The 25,078-nt window shown below is 45.8% G+C and overlaps 1 protein-coding gene across 1 annotated transcript in view; it reads right to left on the bottom strand.

The window, feature by feature from the left end:
- Positions 1-8,218: 8,218 nt before the first annotated feature.
- The window catches only part of ATM (ATM serine/threonine kinase), a 1,586,045-nt gene continuing 1,569,185 nt past the window's right edge, over positions 8,219-25,078 (bottom strand). Inside the window, exons 62-63 of the mRNA XM_085621514.1 lie at positions 12,838-12,965; positions 8,219-12,754 (exon numbers count right to left, since the gene is read on the bottom strand). Coding sequence (XP_085477640.1) covers positions 12,571-12,754; positions 12,838-12,965 — 312 coding nt within the window. The 3' untranslated portion in view covers positions 8,219-12,570. The remainder of the gene's footprint in view (positions 12,755-12,837; positions 12,966-25,078) is intronic.

Here is a 25,078-nt window from a genome sequence, read left to right as displayed (position 1 = left end):
ATAGCCTTAGGTAACCCTTCGGTCAGGAGAGGATACATACCATTCATAAGGGCATTTCTTTGTCTATTTACTTGTTCTGATTTTACTCGTGTACTTTCTTCGATTAATATATTTTCTCGGACTTTACTTGAACTTCCTTCACTTTTCTTTTCCTGTCTGAGCGCTTTCTCGGTACGTCTATATGATTCTTTACGCCATAATTCAATGGCATCTTTCTGTGACTGTCTAGCTTTCCTCTTCCGCAACTCTTCTTCGACTTTCATAATACAATCTGCATTCCAGGTCCCAGCTGCGGGCCACTTGTGACTTTCTGGTAATTCCTTAGTGTACTCTACCCATAAATCAAGAAATAATATAGCATCTAAGCCATGTTTATGATACATGAAGTACCCTGGAGTGTCCCTAGGAGGAATGGGAACAGCTTCTTCGAGTACCCCTTTTCTAGTCGTGATCTGTCTTAATTTCGAAAAGAGCGGCATATTGACAACTGATCTGATACTTTAATCCTAAACTGAACTGATCTAATATTTAATCCTGGACACACTTAATACGATAAACACAATGAACAGTCATTCATACCACACTATACAGAACATATTAACATATCTTGACATTTAATATTTCGTAAACACTAATGATAATGTTCTATGGAAACTGGACCTCGCTAATACTCAGCATTAGCTGGGTTAGTCTGAATTTTATATACTTGACATAATAATAATAATGATGATCTACGGAACTAGACCCCGTTAATACCCCGCATTAACTGGGTTAGTCTGAATTTTATTTACTTGACATACTAGATATACTGCTAAACAGTACAGATACACTGCTAAAACAGTGCAGACCGGATTTGTGTACCCAAACCCGTCTTGACCGGCACAACTTATGTGCACGTCAGAACGCCTCCCCAGCAATGGTACTCACCGGGTAGCTCGGAAACGGAAGGCCTTGGGACTGAATGGGACCGGACTGGACTCGACTCGACAACTGCGGGACTTCAGGATATCAGGGCGTCGAAACCTGGCGGGACTCTGTATACCTCGGATCTTGCTCTCTCAGCTAGGCTCTGGTCGGGATACTTCGCACTTCTCACCGCCTCGTCTGGGTGTTGATTGCAGCCTCAGTCGCCCCCGCTTGACCGGAGGGAGATACAGGAAATCCTGCTGGTACGCGTAGTTGTCCGTCCAGCTGTGGCAGGAGACCGGGCCTGCAACGCACCACCGGCGCGTGAGATGAGAAAGTGTCCCTGTTCGGGCGCCAATTATGTGGTAAATAATTTTACTTAAATCAATACGGGAAGTCAATAAAATAGCTCAGTAAAATAAGAGGCAGAATCCGTGGTATTAGAGGTTCGGAACGGGCTTTATTCCAAAGAATCAATTGCAATTGGGAGCTTCATATTCCATCACCACGGAGGTTCAGGAAGTGAAGTACAACACTTTATTAATAATCAATTACTTTTATAGAATAGACATTTCATTGAAACAGAGGCAAGAGGCGTAACAATTGATAATGATAGATAAACTATACATACGTAATTGAAATGGGTGTAACTGGGTGTAACTGGGAAACGTCATTAGGTGTGATGTCACAAAATGGGCGTATCTGGAGAATAATTTCGCAATGTCAGCAGAAATATTTGGCAGAGATGCGCGCGCAGCAGCATGACGTGTGCTTGACGTGCAACTAGGGGGTGACGGGGACTTGACATTTAGCTCTATATGTGGCGACAGAAGTCTGGGGATCAAGTCAACCTAGTCCCAAATCATATCTAACATCCTATGTTTAAAGAACTATGTTATCCAAAAGGGAAGGTCTTTCGAACAGAATCTATTCTATACTGACTGTGAGTGCGTCTAGATGTCTACATGGAATGCAAGGGCAGAAATCTTCCATAACGACAGGGCTATGAATTACTTTACATAAAGACAGGGGATCCGGGCTTTTGCTCGGTAGCTGGCAGGATGTTTACTTAATCTACTAGACAGGAATGCATTGGATGCGGGGAAAAGCAGATAACTTGAAGGCTGAATAGAATCTTGGCAGGCAACGGACTGAGCCGAGCTGAGCTGGTAGCCGCGCAGGGAGTAGAACAAAGTTCATGGGTACATCAGCGAGCTCGAGCGGGGGCTGCCAGAGGTAGGAAACAGAAAAGGCTTGATGGCAGAATTCAGGGCCTAGTCGACTGAACTGCAAAAATGGAGTAAGTGAACCACATAAAGTCGGTGGCCTCTCATCATAGGAACAGAATATCCAGCCTATTCATGGCGGATCTGAAGGAGGACATGTTAACGGTGGACGCACATGTGTTTGCGTCTTCAAAACTGGAACTGGGAAGAACATACATGTACTTGTAATATGTATAAGGGAATCGTTGGGGTCCAAGATAGGGGCATAACTGGTCAGGAAAATCCACATTTCCACAATGGGACACTTGCAGGTACGGATATTTTTCTGAACGTGGGGACCAAGGAGAAGTGCAGGTTTGTCTGTATTTAAATCTTCACTCGATGTTTAACCGTACGTAAATCCGTGATGGGAGGGGGAGGTGGGGCTCTCTGGGGCAGAGTCACTATATCATTTTAAACACTCAGGCGCCTTTATCTGCAGGAAATAAATTATTGCAGGTAATTCATGCCAACGGCTGCGCCGCCTTTATCCGAAAGAACATTATTGCATCTTTGATCCCCGGCTGCTGTCCCGCTGAGGGCTGTAAACCGTTTTTGTTTTTAATTGCACGTTGCTGATATGGGAAATTAATAACTCGGGACGTGGTTGTTTAATACCAGTATCTCTTGTCGTGAAGGGTCTTCTTTAGAGGACGGGTTTCTGTTAAGGGCATTAAACTTTATTTTCTTAACATTTAATTTGCCGCTAATGTGCCTCAGTGTCAGATCACAGGGCGCATCATGGGTCATGCCGCTGATGTGCCTCAGAGTCAGATCACAGGGTGCGACAGTAAACACCCACTCTGCACGCGTCTCCTGTACATCTGAGGGGACTAGAGCCCAAGCGCCCTCTTTACCACATCTGTCCCTGTGTAAGGGAGCGCTCCACACCTCTCGGCGCTGCACCCCCTCTGTGGTGATGAGACAGCACCGCACCCCACTCTCTGGTACTATACCACCTCTGTGGTCCGAAGAGAGCTCCGCAGGAGATCGGAAGACCACGGCAGTCGTTATCTGCTGTCACATCCAATGCTCCCAGTACCTCAAGGCCGCCAGCCTCCCGCGAGATCGGCGTTTCCCATTTAAAATAATTACTAAAAGAGCCAAGAGACGCGCGTGCTTTAACCCGGCGCCCTCACATTAAGCGCTCCTTTCGGTGCAGAGTTTCAAGCTAATCGGCCCTCCGGGGTCACGCGCCTTCTTCCAAGGCTGTCTGATCACTCCTAGGATGAATTAATTATTAGTGCAGATTCCGCTGCCGGCCAATCCGTCTGTTTACAGAGCGAGCCTAAAAAAATACTAACCTGTGAAAAGGGAGAGCGGAACCATTTGCAGCGGCTAAAGATATCTCTGTCGCCTGGGGGCAAAATTGGACGGGAGGTGGGGTAGGAGGGTGGAGGGGGGATGTTTGGGGCGGGTGGGAGGTTGGGGGGCGGTCACGCTTGCGAGCTGGCAGCTTAGTGGTAACGTTAATATAAATGCCCCAGGCAGGACAATCTAAGAATGTGTAACAAGACTGGGTGAAGTGTTCTGGCGGCGGATGAAAGTCAGAGCCGCGAGTCTGGAGATTATAAAGGGAGAGCAGACAGCTTCAGTGGCCAGACAGATAGACCTAGGAACAGCGGGGAGTGTTGACGACACCCCGTGGTTTCAGTGCAGCTTATATGCAGAGGCAGGGCACCCTTCAGAGAGATATGTGAACATTTCAGCATCGGTGCAGGAGCCAAGGAATCTGTGGAAGAAGCGCAGAACATGTGGTATTTCTGAGTTAAATGTCAAAATACTTTTAAAACATTTCCTTGGACTGATCTTCCTGTATTTATGATAAGGCCGCAGGAATTATACGGCAGGGGAGGACAAAATTATATGGCACTGTTTGCTAAATTATGCTTCAAGAAAGAACTCTACTACTCACTCTCTACTCTACTCCTCACTCTCTACTATTCACTCTCTACTACTCACTCTCTAGTACTCACTTTCTACTTTACTACTCACTCTCTACTACTCTCTCTCTACTACTCACTCCCTACTCTCTACACCTCTCTCTCTACGCCTCTCTCTCTACCGGCACACATATGCATAATATTATATATATATTTATATATATATATATATATATATATATATATATTATATATATATATATATATATATATATATATATATATATATATATATATATATATATATATTACCTACTAGCGGTCGCCAGTAGATAGTTATAGTTAGGACCGTGTTTCCATAGGAAATCTCAAAATTCTTTTTTGAATAACTTTGGCGCCGGTTGACGAATCTTCGCGAAATTTTCAAAACTAATGGGGCGCTCCGCTCAGCTCCTATCCCGAAAGTCTCGGGGGGATTCGTCAAGCGGGGGCCGAGAAAAAAGGGGGGTACCAACACGCGTTTTCCCCATGCATTTTCCCATAGGACCTTTAGTCAAAGGTACAGCCCGAACGGCTGAACAGAATTACTTGAAATTTGGCAGAGAGGTAGTCCTCAGGTCAGGGATGTGCCTTTTGCATATATGGAGTCAATCTGTTCAGTAGTTCCTGAGAAAATTGCAGTTAAAAGCACATACATATCTATAGCCATGCACCGTGCGCGCACCCTAACGTGCGCGAGCGTAATTCTGATTGGTTGTTACATGTCAGTCAACGTTCGAATCGGTCGAAATCAGGAAGTGTCGGCCGCCATTTTGTTTGTTTTCAGTGCGAGAGTGGAAAAGGAAGGTGGCGAATGTGAAAAGGGGGCAGGTTAGAGAGTTCCTGACCCCCTAGCCTTTGTCAGGGGGTCCCTGAAGGACCCCGAAGGCAGAAAAAAACATTTAATTTTTTTTTTTTTTAAATCGCGGAGGTGCGCGCACGGTGAAAAACCATAAAAAAAATAAAAAAAATTGTAATACGTAGTTTATTGAAAAATAAATGTATAAAAAAAATAATAATACATACATAACTTAGCATTTAAAAAACCGTACAAATTCACTGAAAAAACCATAGGTTTCACACATGTTATAGTTAGGTGGATATTTCACTCGTAAAAAACCAATGAAATTCCACCGTTCTAGTTAGTTCAGATAACTATAACTCGCGCGACCGCCACTCTATCACAAGGATGATGTCATCAGTGATGTCAAGAGTGATGCCACTGACCATGTCATGAGTGATGTAATATGTGACGTCATGAGCAGAGGATTGCGGGCGCGCGAGTTGTAGTTATCTGAACTAACTATAACGGTGGAATTTCCTATGGTTTTTTAAGTGAATATATATATGTGTGTGTATATATATGCATATATACATGTATACATATATAAACATATATACATCTGCTTATCTATATAAATACAAATATAAATGCATGCATACATATACATATATGCATACATATGCATGTTATGTATATGAAAGTTAGAAAAATACTAATAAAACCAAAGCTAAAAAGCCACCTAATTACAAACAGAATTGCTTTAACTTTTGCAAAGCCGAGACCTGTTGCATTTTTAATGCTTGTTTGGTCATGCTTTCAGTATTTATCCATATTTATTTTGTCGCGAGCAAAAAAAAGACGCTGTAGCTAGTATTTATTCACATTTATTTAACCCCTTCCATGCGGGGCGGATTCCCCCGCGGTGCTGACCGTTACCTGCGCGGGCGTGGTCATGACGGAACGGTTCCGTCATGAGCACAGCTCAACCGACGCTCATGACGGAACCGTTCCGTCATGAGCGTCGAAGGGGTTAAAAAGGCAATGCGCGCTTGGTTATTATAGGTTCAGATAGATTTATGCAGATGGGTAAATGGGTTACTGCTTTTAACAAAGAGATCCTTTTGTTACTAGCTGTTAAGAAATTGCAAATCTTCTAATATAAGACAGTGAGCTATGAAGGGCCTTGTAAGCCTCGCTGTCTTATCTAACGCATCCTATTCATTGATTTACACATTATTTATTGTATTGTATTGTATTGTATTGTAATTGCATTTATATAGCGCTTACTACCCTTCGCGAGTCATTGAAACGATTTTTTATCCAGTAGCATGCTACTCCAGAACTAACTTACAAAATCAGTATAACCCCGCAGGACGAGCACAGGCATTGAGCAGTAAAGGTTAACGCCATCCTCACTTGTTCTGTCCCCACCGCTTCTTGCTTCGGGAGAAGCCTCCCCAGACCGAAAATGCTGCAGTCCCCTGCAGTAAATACAGTGCTGTGCAGAGCTCCCTGTGAAAGTCGCACTGGTCCTGCAATCACCCACCACAGTCTTGAAGAAGACCTTAACAACGTTGTCAAATTATGAAAATTGTGAAACCTTGGCAGCTATGTGTGCGCATTAACGTAAACAAAAAACTGTCCATAAAGAAAAAAACACGGGAAAGAAACAAGGGGGCACACTCAACTCTCCTCCGTATGTTGTAAAATTTGTAAGGCACGACATACACACTCTATTGACACCCTCCAACACTTACTACAGAGGCCATTAGACCGATATCTGCACACTCGGAGGCACGAAGCAGTAAAAAGCAGCTGCACTACAGGTCCAGCAAGCAGCTGGCTCAGAAGATCATTTCACACGAAAGTATAATGTGTGATGTAAAGGGCATGCATATCTCTTGAATCTAGGGGCTGAACAAAGTCAAAAGCGTGCCTCTCAAGTATCTGTGAAGTGATTAGCGTTGTGCATTGGTTTTCCCTCCATTTCTTTTAGGTGCGCATCCCGCCCAACCTCTGCTCCCGCCAGGAATGCTCAAAGCCAGGATACTTAAACAAAGGGAGGCCTAATGGCCCCTTAACATCGACCTTTGTATTGACTCAGCCGAAATTCCATAAGCCCTCTCCCCGCCTGCGCTCGGAAAGACTTGCCTTCTCCTCGAAGGCCACAACAAAGTTAATCCTATTTATTGGCATTTTTCTGTTTTTATATATGAATACAGACAAAGGAAAAATATTTTTCCGTCTGTATTTATATGTAAAAATCCGTTTAAACGGAAAACCGGGAGCCTTAGTTATAAGGCAGCAAATAAGAGTGACAATGAAGCAAATGCTGAGCCATGGGTGGGCTGTAAGCCCCTTGTCGAGCACCTGCGCTGTTGCAGACAAGACCTAAAAAGAGATATCCCATTTAAAAAAAAAAATATTTGTTGTGTAGAAATGAAAGGAAAATACTCCACAATTTAAAGACAATGAGTCAAAAAACTTTTGGAAGATTTGGAAACATTTACAAAGAGAAAAATACAAAGCTCAGTTCTCCAGGATCATGTTTACAGGAATAGAAACAAACGGTGAAAAACGCCACTTACAGTGCATGATGGGATACTGGTGGGGTGCATTTCTCTAAAGAAAGAGTATCAGTTGTCCAGTCTATGAAAACTGCAGCCTGTTAAGCGACACTGCTCCTGCTTTCTTTTACTTTGAAAAAGATTTGTGAAAAAGTGTTCTTGTTACATTTATTAATCGAGTTGACACTTTTTCATGTTTATAATTGGCTTCTTCTTTATAAACCAAATGTGGCCAATACAGTCTTGGTAGACTCATCTATGGATTTAAAAAAAGATGATTTTCTACACTCATAATTGCTGTGCCTGTATCTCAAACATCACACGCTGTGTACATGTAGATAATTGCTACAAGTATTTAGGTTTTCTTTAAATCAAAAATCAGAACTGGCGATACTGGATTGGGTAATTCTGCCACCGATGCCCAGCTGTGGTCCAGTTGCTAGCACTAGTGGTGAAAGAGGTGAATCTGAAAGGTAATTTTATAGTGTATTGATGGAAACAATATTTCTAAAATATGTGTGAGCCACGAAGCCACTGTAGCCTTCCTGCAAGTGCACTATTCATTGGTGCGTCGCCACAGAATGATGAGAAAACAATGTATTTGAAAGACAACCGATATTTAGTAAATCCACATAGAATGTTTACGTTACAGAAACTTAAGGTGGATAACATTTTCATTTCCTCAAGCCCACTTATCTTTTTTTGTTGGGAAAGAAATATCTTACAAAAAGTAACCAGCATGAAGAGTCTAATTAAAAATCGATCAGGCAGCTGTTTGTGGAAGTATTACGTTTTATTAGCTTCGACATTCCTATAAAAATATAGCATTTTGAACAAAGGTATTTAAACAGATAAAAAAAACTGTGGCATCTACAGACATAATCATACAAAAAAATCGACTTCCAGATCAAGTGCTAAAATCCAAGTGTAAAAACAATCCTAGCGGACAAAAATAATTGATTTTTTTAAATTTTGCCCGGGATAAAACCATACCTCTGCCTTCCTGCCAGTTTGGGGTCCTGGACCAGAGATCAAGGATAAGAAAGAAAACACACATATTACATAGATACAATTGTAAACTACTGACAACAGTATTTCTTTTTACTACAGAAAAATGAAACCTTCATAAATGTTTATTTACATGTGGGAAAGATCATCATGAATGTAATTATGAAAGCTGAAAAATGCGACCAGGAGGTTATTTGCTCATGCTAACTTCTAATACCTTATCTCCATGGTCCTTGAAATATAGGTGAACCACTGAAAATATAATGAAACAGTTGTGACCTAAATCTGGCTCAAATTACTTCAAGTTTCAGTTTCCAACTGTCTGAATTCACAAAAACCTGACTGCCAGTGACACGCCCACTCTCCTCTGTAAAAGTCCCAAGGAAAACTACACTGCTGAAGCAGATGGAAAGATATTACTCCCAACTAGGGCCATAGTGTAGAAAGTGACCCAGTGACACTTAGTTACTATGGAAGGGGCTGTAGATATGGATGGCACCAGCACACTTGTCGCCTGCAGAATTACAAGGTTCCCTCATTTACATGGGGCGTGGCTCCAGGCAAAAGAGGGGCAGTTTACTCTTACACCCAACACCTTATCACAAAAGTAGAGACAAAGAACCTGTCGAGAGCAGCACCGACTGTGCGCCACATAGTGGGGTTGTGCAGCCAGTGTGTCATTCGAGGGCACCTCTAGGGAGACAGTCACCGGTGTTTGACCCCCCCAAGCATCCCCTTGCAGGCAGACTCAGTATTGCACTGAACGGAGATGCCTTTCTCCCTCTTCAAGCAGCGGGCAGTTCACCTCCCATGCCAGACTGACCTGCGGTTTCAAACCACAGCCTTGTCTTTCACTAATCTGCTCTCGTGGACGCAGGTGTGAATTGTCAGTTTGCTCCTGCGCTGTGGATAGCACATTTTTATATTGTTATCGGAAGCACTGCCCACAGGCACAGTGTGTCCGAAATGTGATTCGGGCCCAGGTTGTTCCCTTCAGTCAAACGCAAGACCATGTTGTAGTAGTTCTGAAACATTTTACAATTATTTCAAAACCTATCGGGAAAATCTACTACAAATGTTACCCAAAAAGCAAAATGGAAGCAAGCGATTTAACCAAAGATGGATTCTAACTCAAGATGATAATTTCTATAAGCCTGAGCAAGAGCAAAAAAGAAAACACACAACTAGTTTGAGAAACAGAACTGTTGAGAAAGCTGAGCTAACGCAACAGACTGGTGAACAAGACAAATAAGCAAGAGGAATGTGGGGATGGAAAAGCTGAAAAGGATTTAAAAAAAATACAAGAAAATGAGATTAAACTAACAAAGGCTGGAGTCAAATCTTTGAAAATATATGTGCATAATATAATGTCAAATACAAGCATAAGTTTGGATCTTCTGATATCGATGTACTTTAGATCTCCTCTGAAGATCCTCTTTAAGAGTCTGGCTAGGAGTCTTCAAGGGTATAGATGACATGACGAAAGCAAAGGTAAAATATTCTGCCAGTCAGACTAAGGGGCTTATTAAAATGGAGGTTGGTCAGGCGACCGACCACCATCGCAGTGGGAATGGGACCGCCTGATAAGAAATCGGAGGTCACACCCGCCGTATTGTGATAAGACCGCCAGCACGGCGGTCAGAATGAGCTCAGTAGCCCTGCGGCTTGTGCTGCGGCCCTGGGAAAGGGCCACAGCACAAGCCTCAGTGTTCTTGAGCACTTTGTGCACATTCATGCACGGTGTGCCAGGCACCATGTGGTGCCTGGCACACGGTGCATGAATGTGCGTGGGGGCACTACAGTGCACCCAGGGTCACATTTCACCAGCCCACAGGGGATGGGGGCCCTGCTTGGGGACCACAAAGTCCCTTTCTGTCTGCCTTTACATGGCAGTGGGACCGCCATGGAATGACTGAGATAAAGGGACATTGTAACCCCTACAGTGGTGCCTGCGCAGGCACCGCCTCCACTGAAGGGATTACAGTCTGCCCGCCGCCCGACGGGCTCCTTGAGTCTGTTGGAGGCGGTGGTCATTCCCACCGACTACTCCGCTCCGACCGCCGATATTGTAATCCAGCAGTCAGACAACTGAACTGGATGTCAGGCGGACCGCCATCAACGGTATGTCGGTGGCGGTCCGCCTGACATCGCAATCAGGGCCTTCATGTCTTTCTCTCTTGTTTTTAGTGGTCGGAAAAGTCAATAAGACTTGTGCTTCTTTTTGAAAATACTACAGAAATTAGGATTATCTTTGTAAAATATTGCTTCTACCCGTAGTCCACTTTCATGGACCTGGTTTTGTAACATTGTTTCGAATGTATTACTGTACAAATATATCCATCGACATAAAATACAACGTGTCAAATGTAAAAAGAAAACCATTAATAAATCAAAGTTCTGCCCCGTACTCTAACCATAATAAGTATTTAACTGGTGTAGGCGGCGAGGGTATGAAGCCAAGGGTTGTCAAACGTTAACAGATCACAATAAAAACCAAAATGAACACCCATGTACCGTAGCTCTGCTTCCTGCACCTCTGCTTACCACCGTGGATCTAATATTATATTAACAAAATTCTAGGAATGGGAAACATTCCGTATATGCCTCCAACAAACATGCTCACCCATGTGCAAAATGTTGAATCGGCAATGAGAGCTCCTCCCCAACCCAGTATAACATCAGACCGGCTGGTGCTTGGCCTCACTTGATGGTAATGAGACCGCACTGGAAAAGCTTTGTTCGGCTCACCCTTGTGTTACTGGCCAATCAACAGTGATATCGGCCATGCTCAGACCAGCCCTCTATCTGATAAATAAAATATCTAGTGGGTTTGTTAAAGCTGTAAAGACTGTCCTAGGAGTAGTCAAAGGGTTAATGGAGGTTTTTTTTCCCTTTACAATGGAGCTCATCTTTAAAGAGTCTACACAATATAAATGTCACTAGAAAGAAATCACACGCTTAAGGTGTCCGCAAGTCATCTTGCCATCTGATTGCTATGAGTGACTGGCAGATAAGTCCCGACTGAATTACCAGAAGGAGAAACACAATAATAGTAATGCAGCCAAGGCTAACCAAAATATTACTGTTTAAGCAATAGGGCAATTACGCATTATTCTCATTAAATTGGAAGAATCCACTTCCTGGGTGGAGAGATGAGATGTTTCAACATTGTCAAGTGCATCAATATGCCAACTGCTGTCTTGGTATCTTCTCTCAATTTTCAGCACCCTTTACAAATTTAGCTCAGACTCTAGCACATGAAGAAGAAATCCCACGACCACTCACTACACCTAGCAGCAATGGATCACACCCAGAGAGCATAAAACTTTACAAGTGGAGGGAATAGTATATATTGAGAATCTCTGGCAGCAAGAGAGCATACAAATCTCCATGCATGCCTGAGTGGTGAGGCAAAAAGCACTGCTGTTGGGAACATCCCTACAGCATGCTATTAGGAAACCATTGATCTAATGTATAGCTAAGGTATTCTAACCATCCCTGGGGTACACTTACAGTACCCATCATAAACCAAGAGTAACCTAAAAAAACATAATATAATGCACAATATAATTTTGTTTACACTTGGAGTGCAGATAGTACTATCACCTCACAAACTACTGTACTTAACAGGTTTTCTGCAGCACAGCAACATGTCTTATGAGCTATTTTTATTTCTAACCGTCAGCACCGTAAGGCAGCCAACTACTTACAGCTAACATATGAGGTGTACAGACATACATGCGCATGCCACAAACTTCCATTTGTGAAGATGAAACCACCATTTAATCCCTGGCACCTTCAGTCATGTTAAGGCTGTCCAGTGTTGATACGGTTGAGTGCTCACAAGGTTTCAGCATTTTCACAGAATTGAAAATGGATTTCTCTGCTTATCCGAACATGTGCTTGAAGACAATATGATGCTGCAGAAGAATCCCACACTTTTCTTTTCTCCTCATTGGTAAAGTGCACAAATCCAAGGTGTACTGGCTAGAAAAGATTCCAGTACATGGTGAAATAACTGATTTATGGTGACCGGTTTCTCAGAAAACTCTGGAAGCAGCCCATATTTATGTTAAAGTGATACTGTGTAGCATTATGCTAACATCCGAGCCTCGAGGTTACACCCAGGATTTCCAGCCTGGGAAGAGTCTGCTAAGGTTCTTCGGATCCATGGCCTGCTGGATGAGCAGGTTCACTTGCCCTCCCACAGTGAGCAAGGTGCCTTCCTCCACTCCCTTCAGCTTCTCCTGCAGCCTCAGGAGAACACGTTCAGCCACCTTGTTGAAGGCCTGGTCGTCGTTGCTAGGTAAACAATGGAAAGTCGAGTTAACTCTGCATTCGGGGTGTTGTTGCAAAAAGTGTTAAAGAAGAGATGAACTTCCTACCTGTCCTTTCTGTTGCATTCGGAGTCCTCACCGCCAAGAGTTGAGGCTAGGTCAGGCTCATCCTGCTGCAAATACAGGGCTTTCAGGGGGTTCATTGTCCAGTCAAACAGCGGATCGTACAGCAATACCTAGCGGAAATGAAGACACATCTATTAGCTGTGACATTATACAAGGCACAAATGCCTTACGAACAAACAGTATCATGACAAATGAATGGGAAGTGTAAATTCATAGGTCTACGGCATCAACAAGTAGCTCCAGGAAATTGACAGATGATTCCCAAACATACCCGAGCACCTTATCAGTCCTATTCAGCTTGTCAAGAGATGACTTCTGACTCTAGTGGGGAGAAGGTAGCTTCTGATCTGCAGGCGTGAATACTATATTGGATTGTTCACTGGTATAATGACCTCACAGCACCTGGTATTGTAGTCTTATCTTCGATAATCCTTCCTATACCCCCCTCCCTCCATTGAACTAACCTGTTTTATAATTCTATGCCTTATTTACTACATGCCAAATATATGTATTCATGTATGATCTCTCAATACATAGCTTTAGAGTTTTGAAATTCAATACAAAGACAGTTTAAAAAAAGATTATTTATTTAGGTATTCAGTGCAACAGGTCGCCTTGTACCTCAGAACACTTGGCTATCTGTTGGAGATGCATGAGGGTCACTTTAGTAGCTTACATTTTCTTTAAACCCTTTGCCTTTCTACAGTTAGGGACCATTACACACAATTCCTCTTAGTCACAACTAACGAAGCCCAAACCGAAGCTGTAGACCAAGAAATAGGAAGGCAGGTAATAAGGCTTAAGATGAGGAAATAAGAAATAAAGTAATGAGATTACAGATATGTAATTTAGGCATTAACCCTCCTGCCCCTTCATTGTACCCTCCCCTTCCTTACTTATCAGGACATAGACAAACAAGGACAGCCCCTTTAAAATTACACCAAAACAGAATGCAGCACACCGAACACTTTTAATGAACACAACTCAGTCAAATACAGATCTGAAAAAAACACAAAATAAACACAAGTGCCAAAAAAACACAAATGATCACCAGAACCCACATCTAGTATGTAGAGAGCCATGAAGGTAGATGGCACTACCTGGCAAAATGCTTTCACCTTACAGGCAGCCATGACCCTCAGGGAATGGCCTTGAATCTGATCAAGCAGATCCCTGCCAGAGACCTTAAAATCCAAGTACCATGTGGCAAAATAGTATGAAGGGTGTTCCCATCCGAACCATGAATATCTCCTAAATCGGAGAATGTTATTCCTTCGCTGTGTACAAGTGTGAAGGACCATGTGTAAAGAACAAGTTACTTACCTTCGGTAACGATGTATCTGGTAGAGACAGTCTAGCCGCAGATTCCTTAACTTAGAATATCTCCAGGCGTCAGACTGGTCCAGAAAACTTTGCGCAGCAGCACCTCTGCGCGCCGGGGGGCGGCGCCGTACCGCGCCGCCCCGTCGTTGTTCATGGACGTGACATCAGCGGAGCCATATATGCCCCGCCGCGGCACACCGACATCAGTTTTCATCAGAAGACTTTTTCGCGACAGGACGCGACGTCACCATCAAAAGCTGTGAAATATGGGAACAGTGTGCAGAAAAAGAAAAGAAAAAACAAGGTATGGTGAAAAAACATCACCATAGAAAGACAGTGCCAGGCACCGTATATTGTAAACTGAAGGAGGGAAAAGAACAGAGCACCACTCTGGGAGGGACCCTTCAAACGTTAAGTCCAAAACCTTCCCCGGAGGCAGAAGAAGATGCAGAGCATAGACAGGATTGAACCCTTGGCCTGTGTGAGCCTGTGCCACCAGAGGCACAAGACTCACCAGAGAGGCATAGCTCTGTGGTGAACCATCACAGCAGCTGGCAGAAAGGCTGCAACCACAATATATGACAGTGAAGGACAACCAGTGCAGAACCCAGGAGCAAAGACAAGTACCATAAAGCGTCACCCCAAAAGGAGACGTCAGATCTGAAAAAATTGACCCGCCAATGCAGCATTGTCAGAGACTGCAACCCCTAGATTGCAGGGGAGGCAAGAGACCCCAAGCGGTTGAAGAAGATAGAAGGGAAGAATGAGACTCACATCGGACAACCCAGGGTAGGGGTTGTAAAGGACACATGGAACATGAGCATACCGTCCAATCACAAGAATGGGCAGAGCAGAGCCCCGAAACAGAATGTAGCTTCGTGAGTCGGAGTGAAGAGAAGACGTCACCCCGCAGAGCAGTGGTGGCTGGTGGGCTTGGAAAGTGGTGAGGCAAAAAAAAAATGGGGGCTGGGGGTAGGTGGGGTATCTTTGTTTACAGCGCAAATCTCAAGCTGGGAACACATGTCCCGACAGAGGGAAGCAGCACATGTCCTCCCAGCACCTACTCAACGTTCATTCTAAATGCACATAGTCTGTTCTCATTACAAATACAAACATGGCGCCTTGTCCGAGGCACCACACACCTTACCTGCTATAATGCAGAAAACGTCATAAACACACACAGTTTGAAACTAAATGCATATTATCAAGAAATTTAGCATTTTCACCTTGAGAGCCATTTCAAAACAGACACCTAGCACCAAAGACCTAAACGTAACCAGCAGTGACAGCAGGTGAGTAAAAGGCCATCTTAGTACACCCATGACGTGCAGCACGAAGTCTCACAAAAAGAGAAGATAGCCTCGGAATAACAGAACATAGCATTTGAAAAGAAACAAATAAACAATACCAATTAAGAAATGGAAAGGCACACGATCAATGGCTGATAGAAGGGAGGATAAGATGCATTGTAGTGCCCTCATTTCAATGAATTCATAAAACATGCCCTCTCAGCCAAGCTGCTGGATGGGGCCAAGGCTTTGGTGTACAATGAAACACATTCTGGCAAAATAGAAATGTACACTTTTATGTCTCAAATTCCAGCAGCAGCCCCACTTAATAGAGGGTCAACACCGCATTTTTTACCTTGAGGTTGCCAACCCTTTTCTCCAATTCAATGTGCAACAAGTTTCTGTCCCAGAAGTCCCTCCTAGGCCTGTTTTAAGGGCATGGCACAGCGTGAAAACATTCTGCAGTACAATGCAGGCCTTGGTCGTATTTTCACAAAAATACACAGTGGCAATTGACTGCACACAATAAAGCGTTTAAGCATGCACAAAAACTTTGATAAAGAGACACGGTCTCAATGCCTGGCAGAGTGGCAGTGGCACAACCAGACACATGTACATGTTTTTAGGCCTGTCTGCAGGATTAAATCCCGAAAATAACTTGTCATGGTCACGATCATAGATTTGATGTGGTGAACACTGAGGAGATTTAGAGCCACATGCAGCAAAGGCTCTATTTTAGCGCGTGCATTTATACGAGTGTTACTGAGTTCATTCGCAACAGGGGTACTTTAAGCATGCAACGGGAGTGCAGGGTCAATGGCAGGAGCAAATCCCACCCGAGGACAATTTCAAATAATATGCTGGAACGTGGAGCCACAGTTTTCGGATTTGCGGCTTGCTCCAAGGTAACCTATAATACCGGTAATGGAGTTTAATGAGCACACGCATGAGATCTAAGAACGCTCTGATCGTTTATGGCAGGATATGGAGATTGACGATGGCAGCAGAGGGGGAGGGGGCTGGGTTATATATAATAAAAAAAAATATTGAATAAAAACTTCCCGCCCGGGCCGCTGCTCGCTGGCCGGGTCCGGCGTTCAGCATCATGTGCGTTGTTTTCCCAACAGCCAGGAAGCAGCCACAGGCAGCCTCCCTCCCCTGCGCCTCACCAATCACAACGCTGCAATGGCAATGGCCCCAAAAGCCGGACCATAGGACAAAAGCAAGATGTCAGGCTATTCGAGGTAGATACCACACAGCATAGACCTAGACCCGGAGTCCAAGCACTACAGACAACAGAGCGATGCGACCCTGCGGGACGCAGTAAAAGGAGGTATATGAGCCCCAGAGGAATACCCATAATGAACACTCTGTTATATCCTGAGTATTACATTTAATTGTAATTAGCCTAGGTCTTCCTAGCTGCTCAGACAGAGTGAGAGATGGTAACAGAATGTTGGTGTGACTGTGAAGAATGGAATGCCTGGGTGCCTGTGTGGATGAGTGATGACAGTTGGAGATGGGCTGAGCAGCTAGGCAGGCTGCTCCTGGTGGGGCTGGTGTAGGAGCTGGTACATGGCTGAACTAAGACTGACACTGTTTGGAACTGGAACCAATAAAGAAGACTTAGAAACTTACAACATGGCTACCAGTGTCTTCATGTAAAGTCCACAGGAGCATACGAAGGCAAAGGCAGACCCCTGCCACCAGCCGATACCCCACATAGGGCAAAGGTCAACCCCTGGCAAGAAGGGGGGGGTCCTCTTAGCAAATCAGACAGTCAGAGGACTTGAAACAAAAACAACCCAGCCATACGGCTATACCGACAATACAGAGGCACCAACCTGCCTCTGATAAAAACTGGTCCGTAAAGGAAGACCGCAACGAAGAAGAAAAGTCAAGCAGTCAGTGGCACGGCAGAATTACTGTAGCCCTGACAAAAGCCTGGAGATCGCCGAGTCAGCATGGGACCCAAAAAGGTCTATTTAATTAAACGGCATGTCTTGGAGGCTCTCCCGAATATTATCAGGGAAGTGACTGTCACGCATCTAGGCAGGACGGCGCAAAGCCACCGATTGTGCAAGAGCACGGCCCACAGAGTCTGTGGTATCCAGGGAGGAGCGTGTTGTAAAATGAGCCATTTCCTTTCCGTGAAGGACAAGACGGAGTAACTCAGGGTACAATTCTTCCGGAAGGGACGGGAAAAGGATAGCCATAGAGTCCCAGAGTGCAGAGGACGCCCGTGCAAACACGCATGTAGTGTTTAAAGCGCTGATGGCCGCGCTAGAAGAAGCAAAAAGCTGTCTTCCACATGCATCCAGCCACCTGGATTCCCAGGTGGGAGGAAACAAGGGCAAAGTGGAGGAGTCCTGCAACCCAAAGGCCGCCTGAATTACCAGGCCCTGAGCGGTAGGGTGGAGGGACAGGCAAAGTGGATCCCCCGGGGCGGGACGGTGCCTACCAGCAATGGCCTGATCAACCGGGGCTCCTGAAGAGGGCCGTGCCCACGCCCCACGCAGGGCTTCCAATAAAGCACCCCCAAGGGGTAGCAAGTGCTCCACGGTAATGGGCTCGAGATGGAGCAGATCCATTAAGGGATCGGGGATGAGGGGTACCACAGGAGGCTGAAAGCAGAGGATAGCAGCTGCCCAGTTGATAGTCCGTGCATAGGCGGCTCCTAGCTCAGTAGTCAAGCTAGGAGGGGACAAGAGGCCATCTGTAGGAGACGACTGGAGGCTTATTCTCCCAGTCGCCATAAAGAGTGTGGCTGGGGAACGACCTGAAGGCCATGCCACACTAGGGACCTGCACCAGTGGCCCCCGACCAGGGGAAGCAGCAGCAGCCACCGAAAAGGCCGTAGCGGATACCGGAGTCGCCCGACCCCGCTGAGGGGACAGAAATGAGGAATCCGGAGGGAGGTCAACCCCAGGCATGGATGCCGGTGTCGATGAACGGATGGACACCGGCGGCGAGGGATGCATCGACAGCGGCCTCGGCGGGCGCCGTGTCGGAGTTGAATGGACATCGACGGCCTCCACGATGGACGCTACCTCGACTTTAACCGACGTCGGATGGTGCGTTGCCCCAGACGTGGGATCAGGCTTAGAGCTCTGTGTGGGTTTGGACGTCGAGCCCGTCATTGGGCCCGACGTGGTGCCCGGCTCTGAGCCCGGCGTCGCGGACGCCGCTCCCGCCGCTCCCGCCGTCCGTGCAGGAAGCCGCCCAGGGCTATGCGCTGACTGGCAGAGTGTGCTAGAGCGACCAGGACGGTCTGGGCCACGGCCCGACGTCGTCGCCTCGGCTCCGGAGTCGGAGCAAACAACCCTGGTCGGGGAAGGATCCGCCGACGAGGGCCCGGACGGAGTACCCTCCGCCTCTGTGGGGCCCGAAGGCACGCCAGGGAGAGAGGCGGACTCAAAGTAGGCCTGAAGCGCCCGGGAGTAGGCCTCCATTTGGGCGCGCGTCGCTCCAACTCCTGGAAAAGGAGGATATGGAGGAGGTGACCTCAGGGCGCCCGTAGCTGACCCCTTACGAGAGGAATGGGCGTCAGCGGCACACCTACAAGAGGTGGACCTCAGTGGACGCTTGTGGCTCCACTTACCTTTCTTAGGGCACCGGTCGATGGAGATGCCTCGGGAACGAGCTCCCTCTGGAGAGGGAGAGCGGCGACGAGAAGAAGCAGGGCCGGACAGCCGTGCGGCCAACAACTTCATACGGCGTTCCCGTAGGGACTTCGGCTTCATCTGTTGACAGTCGCCGCATTGTTTGGAATCGTGGTGCACACCGAGGCACCACATGCAAATAAGGTGCGGGTCAGTGCCAGACATCTGACGCGCACAGGCCTCACAGGATTTGAACCCAGAGGGCATTGCACACTGTTCGGGTACGACACCAACGGTGCCGAGAAGGCCCAAAACGAGGCCAGGAACTGCTGGTTTCCAGGGTCCGCGTCGTGACGCGGAAAAGAAGAAAACTGATGTCGGCGCGCCGGGGCGGGGCATATATGGCTCCGCTGACGTCACGTCCATGGACGACGTCAGGGCGGAGCCGTACGGTGATTCCCCCCGGCGTGCAGAGGTGCTGCTGCACAAAGTTTTCCAGACCAGTCTGACGCCTGGGGATATTCCAAGTTAAGGAATCTGCGGCTAGACGTCTCTATCAGATTAACAAAACAAGCCTACAATCAACTGAATAAATAACTTAGTATTTCAATATTGTTTCATTGGACATTGTTTGATACCATTTTGCCACAGGGTATACTGGTGTTTGTGTTGTTTGCTGTGGGGCACTGTGGCGTGTAGCTGTGCGTTTTGGATCTGGCACACTACGGTGATCTAGCTTCTTTAAATTTCTTCCACGGGTTCAGGCAGGACTCGGGTCCAGCACCGCACACTACATTTGTTGAAATTTTCTAAACAATTTTTTATAAAATTGTGTAATACTGTGCACCTCAACCCCTTTTCAATGTGTCTAGCTTTATGCCATAGGTAGACCATTTTCATAACCTCTGCCTATTCCACCAGAAGGTTGGTAGATATAGTGCCACTCTTTGACATCTACAAAGATGCATTTAGTCAGTGTGCATTACCTTCATGAAGTACACATACTTACATATGCAATCTAAGGTTGAAGCCAATGTGAATATTCTGGAACTTTTTTAAATAAGGTGAGCCTCATTTTCACCTTCCCTAATTCATTCCTGTGTGCCCTTTCGAATTGGAAGAAAAAGTTATATAGCTCTAATTCCAGTTCTCAAACAATGCTCTAGGGGATTCTCCCATACCCTATCCCACCTTGATGATGTTATTTGGTTTTATATGTCGCCTTGATTATTATAAAGAGCTCTGATACCCGCAAGGGTAATGTTCATAGTATATAACACTTTAAGAATAAATACATGTAGATTTCACCCAGTAAATCAACGTTCCAAAAGGCCTCAATAGCTTCTGGAAAGAAAAAAAGGTACCAAAAAGACCGGCAATATTGAGGAAGGAGGCCATCGTTTCAAGACAGAGGCAGCTCTAAGCACATACACATCTGGCAAATTCACAGCCACCCCCTGAGAACAAACATGATTACAATGGAACACAAAAGAACAACCTTGGACTTTCTGGTGTCAAGCACTTAAGCAGTCAGCAGGCTGCAATTTCCTCATCCCTCTCTATAAGCCTTGATGGCAGGCTGCTGAGCCATAAGAGTGGCAGAGGATAATCCCCAGGGGAAACCATGCTGCAGAAACTAAAACCAGTCACATTTCCAAAGAAGAATATCTTTCTCAATGAAGAATCTTTGAAATGAGAACCAATGATCGATTTATGGTCTGTGAGCGGACCGGCGCCTGGAAGCCTAGACTACATTGGTGACTCCTTCTGGGAGACCCAAACATTCAAGCACTAGGCATTCAACATCTGCCACACCAAAAGGTGCGTCTTCGAACAGACAGTAACAACAGAGGAGGGCACTGGAAAGTATCCACTTTGGAGTTTAGACCATCAGGCGACGCACAGAGAACCATGTCTTCCATGGCCAAAAATGGACAACCACAATCATTCCCTGCTCTACCCTCAAAAGATGAGCCTGAAAAAGACTCGGAAAAGGAAAATAGAAATGAACAAATACAGGACAGAGCATCCATCTCCCACCATGCGGCTTTAAAAAAAGGCACCTAAACAAAGTACAGGAAGTAAAGTGTTGTCCTCTTCCCCAAACAAGTTTGCCCCTTGAGTGCTAGGACCTATTGCACAACACTGCTCAAGAGAGACAGAAATCCTGGGATGAGGAGACCACTAGTCTCAACAAAACCACCATGGAGTTGCCCACCCTGCTGATGTGAAATGCCCTGAAAGACACTAGATTTTCTCCACCCAGAGGACTATTCGAAAGGCAACCTCTGCCAGTTCCTTGCACTAGGTGTTCCACTGCCACTTTAAATATACCTTGAGGTAGCACTGAAAGTCCTTAAAGAACAAGTTACTTATCTGCTGTAATGCTTTTTCTGGTAAAGACGCTATCTAACTGCAGATTCCTCTCCATAGAATATTCTCCAGGCATCGGACTGGATCTGGAAATCCTGAACAGTATCTTGAACTCTTGAGGAAAATCTTCAGCAAGACCTCTGCGTGCTGGTAGATGGCGGCAGACTGCTTGGTATCAATATTGTCAGTGTCGGAAGTCACGTGCGCGGTGCGCTGACATCAGTTTCTTTCATGACTATTTCCGCACCAAAAAAGAGGTGCCATGGCTAAACAATCTGTGACCAGTGTGCAGACATCTACAGAATTTAGGGTGAAGAGCCTAGATCGCAGTGTAGAAAGGATGGGGGATGGGGAGGTGAGGAATCTGAGGTTAGATAGAGTCTCTATCAGAAAAAACGTTACAGAGAGTAAGTAACTTGTTATTCTGATAGAGACTTCTAACCACAGATTCCTCACCTTAGAACAGATAGCCAAGCAATACCTCCACTGAGGAGGGTCTGTGAAGGGGCTCAAGTCAAGAAGTCCTGGAGGACCAAATGGGCAAAATGCCTATCCTAGTGGACCTGACTGTCCAAGCAGTAGTGCTTCGGGAAATTCTGCAGTGACGTCCAAGTGACAGCTTGGCAGATGTCCAAGACAGGTGCCCCTGCATGCTAACACAATAGTAGCAGCCTTGGCTCTGGTGGAACGGACATATTTTGATGTAGAGTACAATCAATCAAGAGATGGTCCATTTCTACACCACCCTGCCTTCTTTTGCTCCATTGTCCAAACAGTGTTTTTTGGTGCAATCAATGCAAAAAAGAGAGCTCTTTTTGGGTCCCAACAATGGAGTCACTCCTCTTCCTTTTAAGGATGAAGTGGAGCAATCAATGTCGGCAGCATGATGCTTTGGGACACGTGGATAGGAGTGACCACTTTGGGTAGAAAGGGGGCACTAGTTCGAAGGACCAGTTTGACTGGGTAGAAGCTAGTTTATGGAGGTACAACCAAGAGTGCCTGAAGCTTACTGACACTTCTGGCCGATGTAATGGTCACCAGGAATACAGCCTTAAAGGTCAGTAGTAAAAAAGGGCAGCTATGCATGTGTTCGAATGAAGAACACATGCAGAATGTCAGAACCAGATTGATGTCCCACTGGGGCACAGCAAAAGGAATAGGAGGTAACAAGTGTTGCAAGCCCTTAAGAAAAGGGGTCAGGTGACTAACAGTGAGGGCTGATCCGGTAACCACAAGAAAGATGAAACGGGGGAAGGTAACCTTTAAAGGTGCCCGAGGCAAGGCCTTGTCTGGTCAACAAAAGCACACCCAAGAGCACCTCCGACAAGGAGGCAGAATGGGGATCAACTCTATGGGAAGAGCACCAATCCAAAAATGTGTCCAAAAGAAAAGACGTATACAGTTTTTGTTAAGGGACATCCAGATAGCCAGAATGACATCCCAAATCTTGGGAGGAAGTCCAAAAGTATTCAACTGTCGCCACTCAATCTCCACGCATGAAGGTGGAATGTACACTGATTAGGGTGCAGAACCCTGCCCTGTTGCTGCGGCAGGAGATCCTCTCGAAGTAGCAGCCTGATCGGGGGACAAATGCTCATGTTCAGCAGTTCAAGATGCCCAGTACGGAGCTACGAGGATGACTTGTGGACAATTGGTCCAGATATTCTTGAGAACCACAGGTAGGAGTGGTATTGGTGGAAAGGCGCACAGGTGTCCCCGGGCTCCAGTCTAAGCAAAACGCTTCCCTGAGCAGGAGCCGATTTGGAAATTCCAACGTGCAGAAGAGCTGACATTGCACATTCTTAGCAGTGGCAAATAGATCGAGCCAAGGTTCTCCTCATTCCTTTTTCTTTTTAAACACATTTTATTGATTTTGAAATATGAACATGACCGACATGCAAAGAACACAAACATAGGCAACTACCTGCATATTCAGCCCTATCATGCCCCCCAACCACACTTGAGCAATAAGATTTACAACAATTCCAAGAACCATATAACGTGTCCCACCCCCTCCCAATCCCATCTCACCCCATAAACTTCAGAATATCATTCTTCAATATTAGCCCCACAGAACAGACACGTTCCAACACAAAGCCCCTGTAATCCAAACATACCTGCCATTTTGTGGGGTGCTTTTGTAGGTAGCCTCTGGCCTGATAAACCGCCACCTCCAAGTTCATATCTGAACCATCCCTTTTTTTCCACATCGCCAAGAATGGGGGGCTGTGGCCTTCCACTCTCTCGCTATATCTTGTTCTGCTAGAGTCAGACCCAGAATTAGTAGTGTCAACTTGAATCTGTTACTACCCAGTGTATCAGTAATATGGAGGAGGGCAAGTTTTGGTGATAGACTAGGCCAGGACCCTGTTCAGGCAGGATGTCACCTCGCGCCAGAGCAGAGAATGTGTCAGGCTGCTTAGAGATGAGCGTCTGGTATATCTTTGCAATGTTATGATCTTCCAGGGCTCCCATGATTAGTTTACCCTCCAATTGATTAAATTCAGAAAGGTCAGACAGGACTACAATATACGGGGTCAGTGCATGATGGATTTGTAGGTAACGATAGAACTGACTACGGTGGAGTTCGTATTTCGACAGAAAGGATTTTAGGACCGTCCCGCCTATGATGTCACCCTATCAGGTCCCTCTTCCAAAATCCCTCCAGCACAGCCACCTGCGACATCATGTGCCACTGCCAGAGCTGCGTCGACTCAGCCAGTTTTCCCACCACCCCATCTGTTGGAGGGTATATCTCCATTTGTTAAAAACCACTCTTGTAGCCGGAGGAAGACCATTGTAGCCGCCTCCCTCATATAATACGAGATGAGAGGGGTGTCTCCCATTGCCCAGTTCTCGGACGCAAAGGCGAGGTCGTCCTGGAGGTCACACCACCAGTCATTGATGATTAGCAAATTGGATGCACAATGGTATGATTCAATGTCCGCTGCAGCGATACCACCACAATAAGTAGATTTAGAGGAGCATTTATTAAGAGCAATGCGGGAGGTACCGCCCTCCCAGTGGAAGCCACAGAGAATAGAATTAAGTTTTCAAAAACGCTGCTATGAAACATCGTAGGGGAAATTCTGCGACTGGTACAAAAACTGGGGTAATGACACCATTAAAAAACTTGCTGATCTTCCAGCCAGAGACAGAGGCAAGACTGATCCCACCCGAATATCCTCCCTCAAGCGAGCCAGTACGGGCTCTAGATTACCCGTCCACACCAATGCAGCATCGGAGGGCAAGGTGGGAGGGGGACACAAAGACACCCAGATATTTAATACCTCCCAAGGTGATCAGTAACCCAGCCGTAACCCTGTGGGCAGCTATTTGCCAGGAAACATTGTAGATTTAGACACAATAATGCAAAGGCCTGAGGTTTCGCCAAAGATGAGCACAATTTGCAGGATGAGGGGTCCCGAGTGTTCGAGGCAGTCAGGAAGAAGAGAATGTCATTGGCGTATAATTTATTTTTATTTAAGGAGTTTTATATAGCGCTGGCCAGACCCGGGGGTATCGGAGCGCTTTACAACAATTTTTCGCAAGAGAAATAAAAATAGAGCAGTGTTAAGCACAGAGGTTCGGAAAGTCCAAGAGCTCTGTGCAATGCTGAGGTAGTACGTGAGTCCT

Source organism: Triturus cristatus, chromosome 8 (genome assembly GCF_964204655.1).
Source record: "Triturus cristatus chromosome 8, aTriCri1.1, whole genome shotgun sequence".
In the NCBI taxonomy this organism is placed as follows: domain Eukaryota; kingdom Metazoa; phylum Chordata; class Amphibia; order Caudata; family Salamandridae; genus Triturus; species Triturus cristatus.
This window is presented reverse-complemented; position numbering and strand designations above follow the sequence as displayed.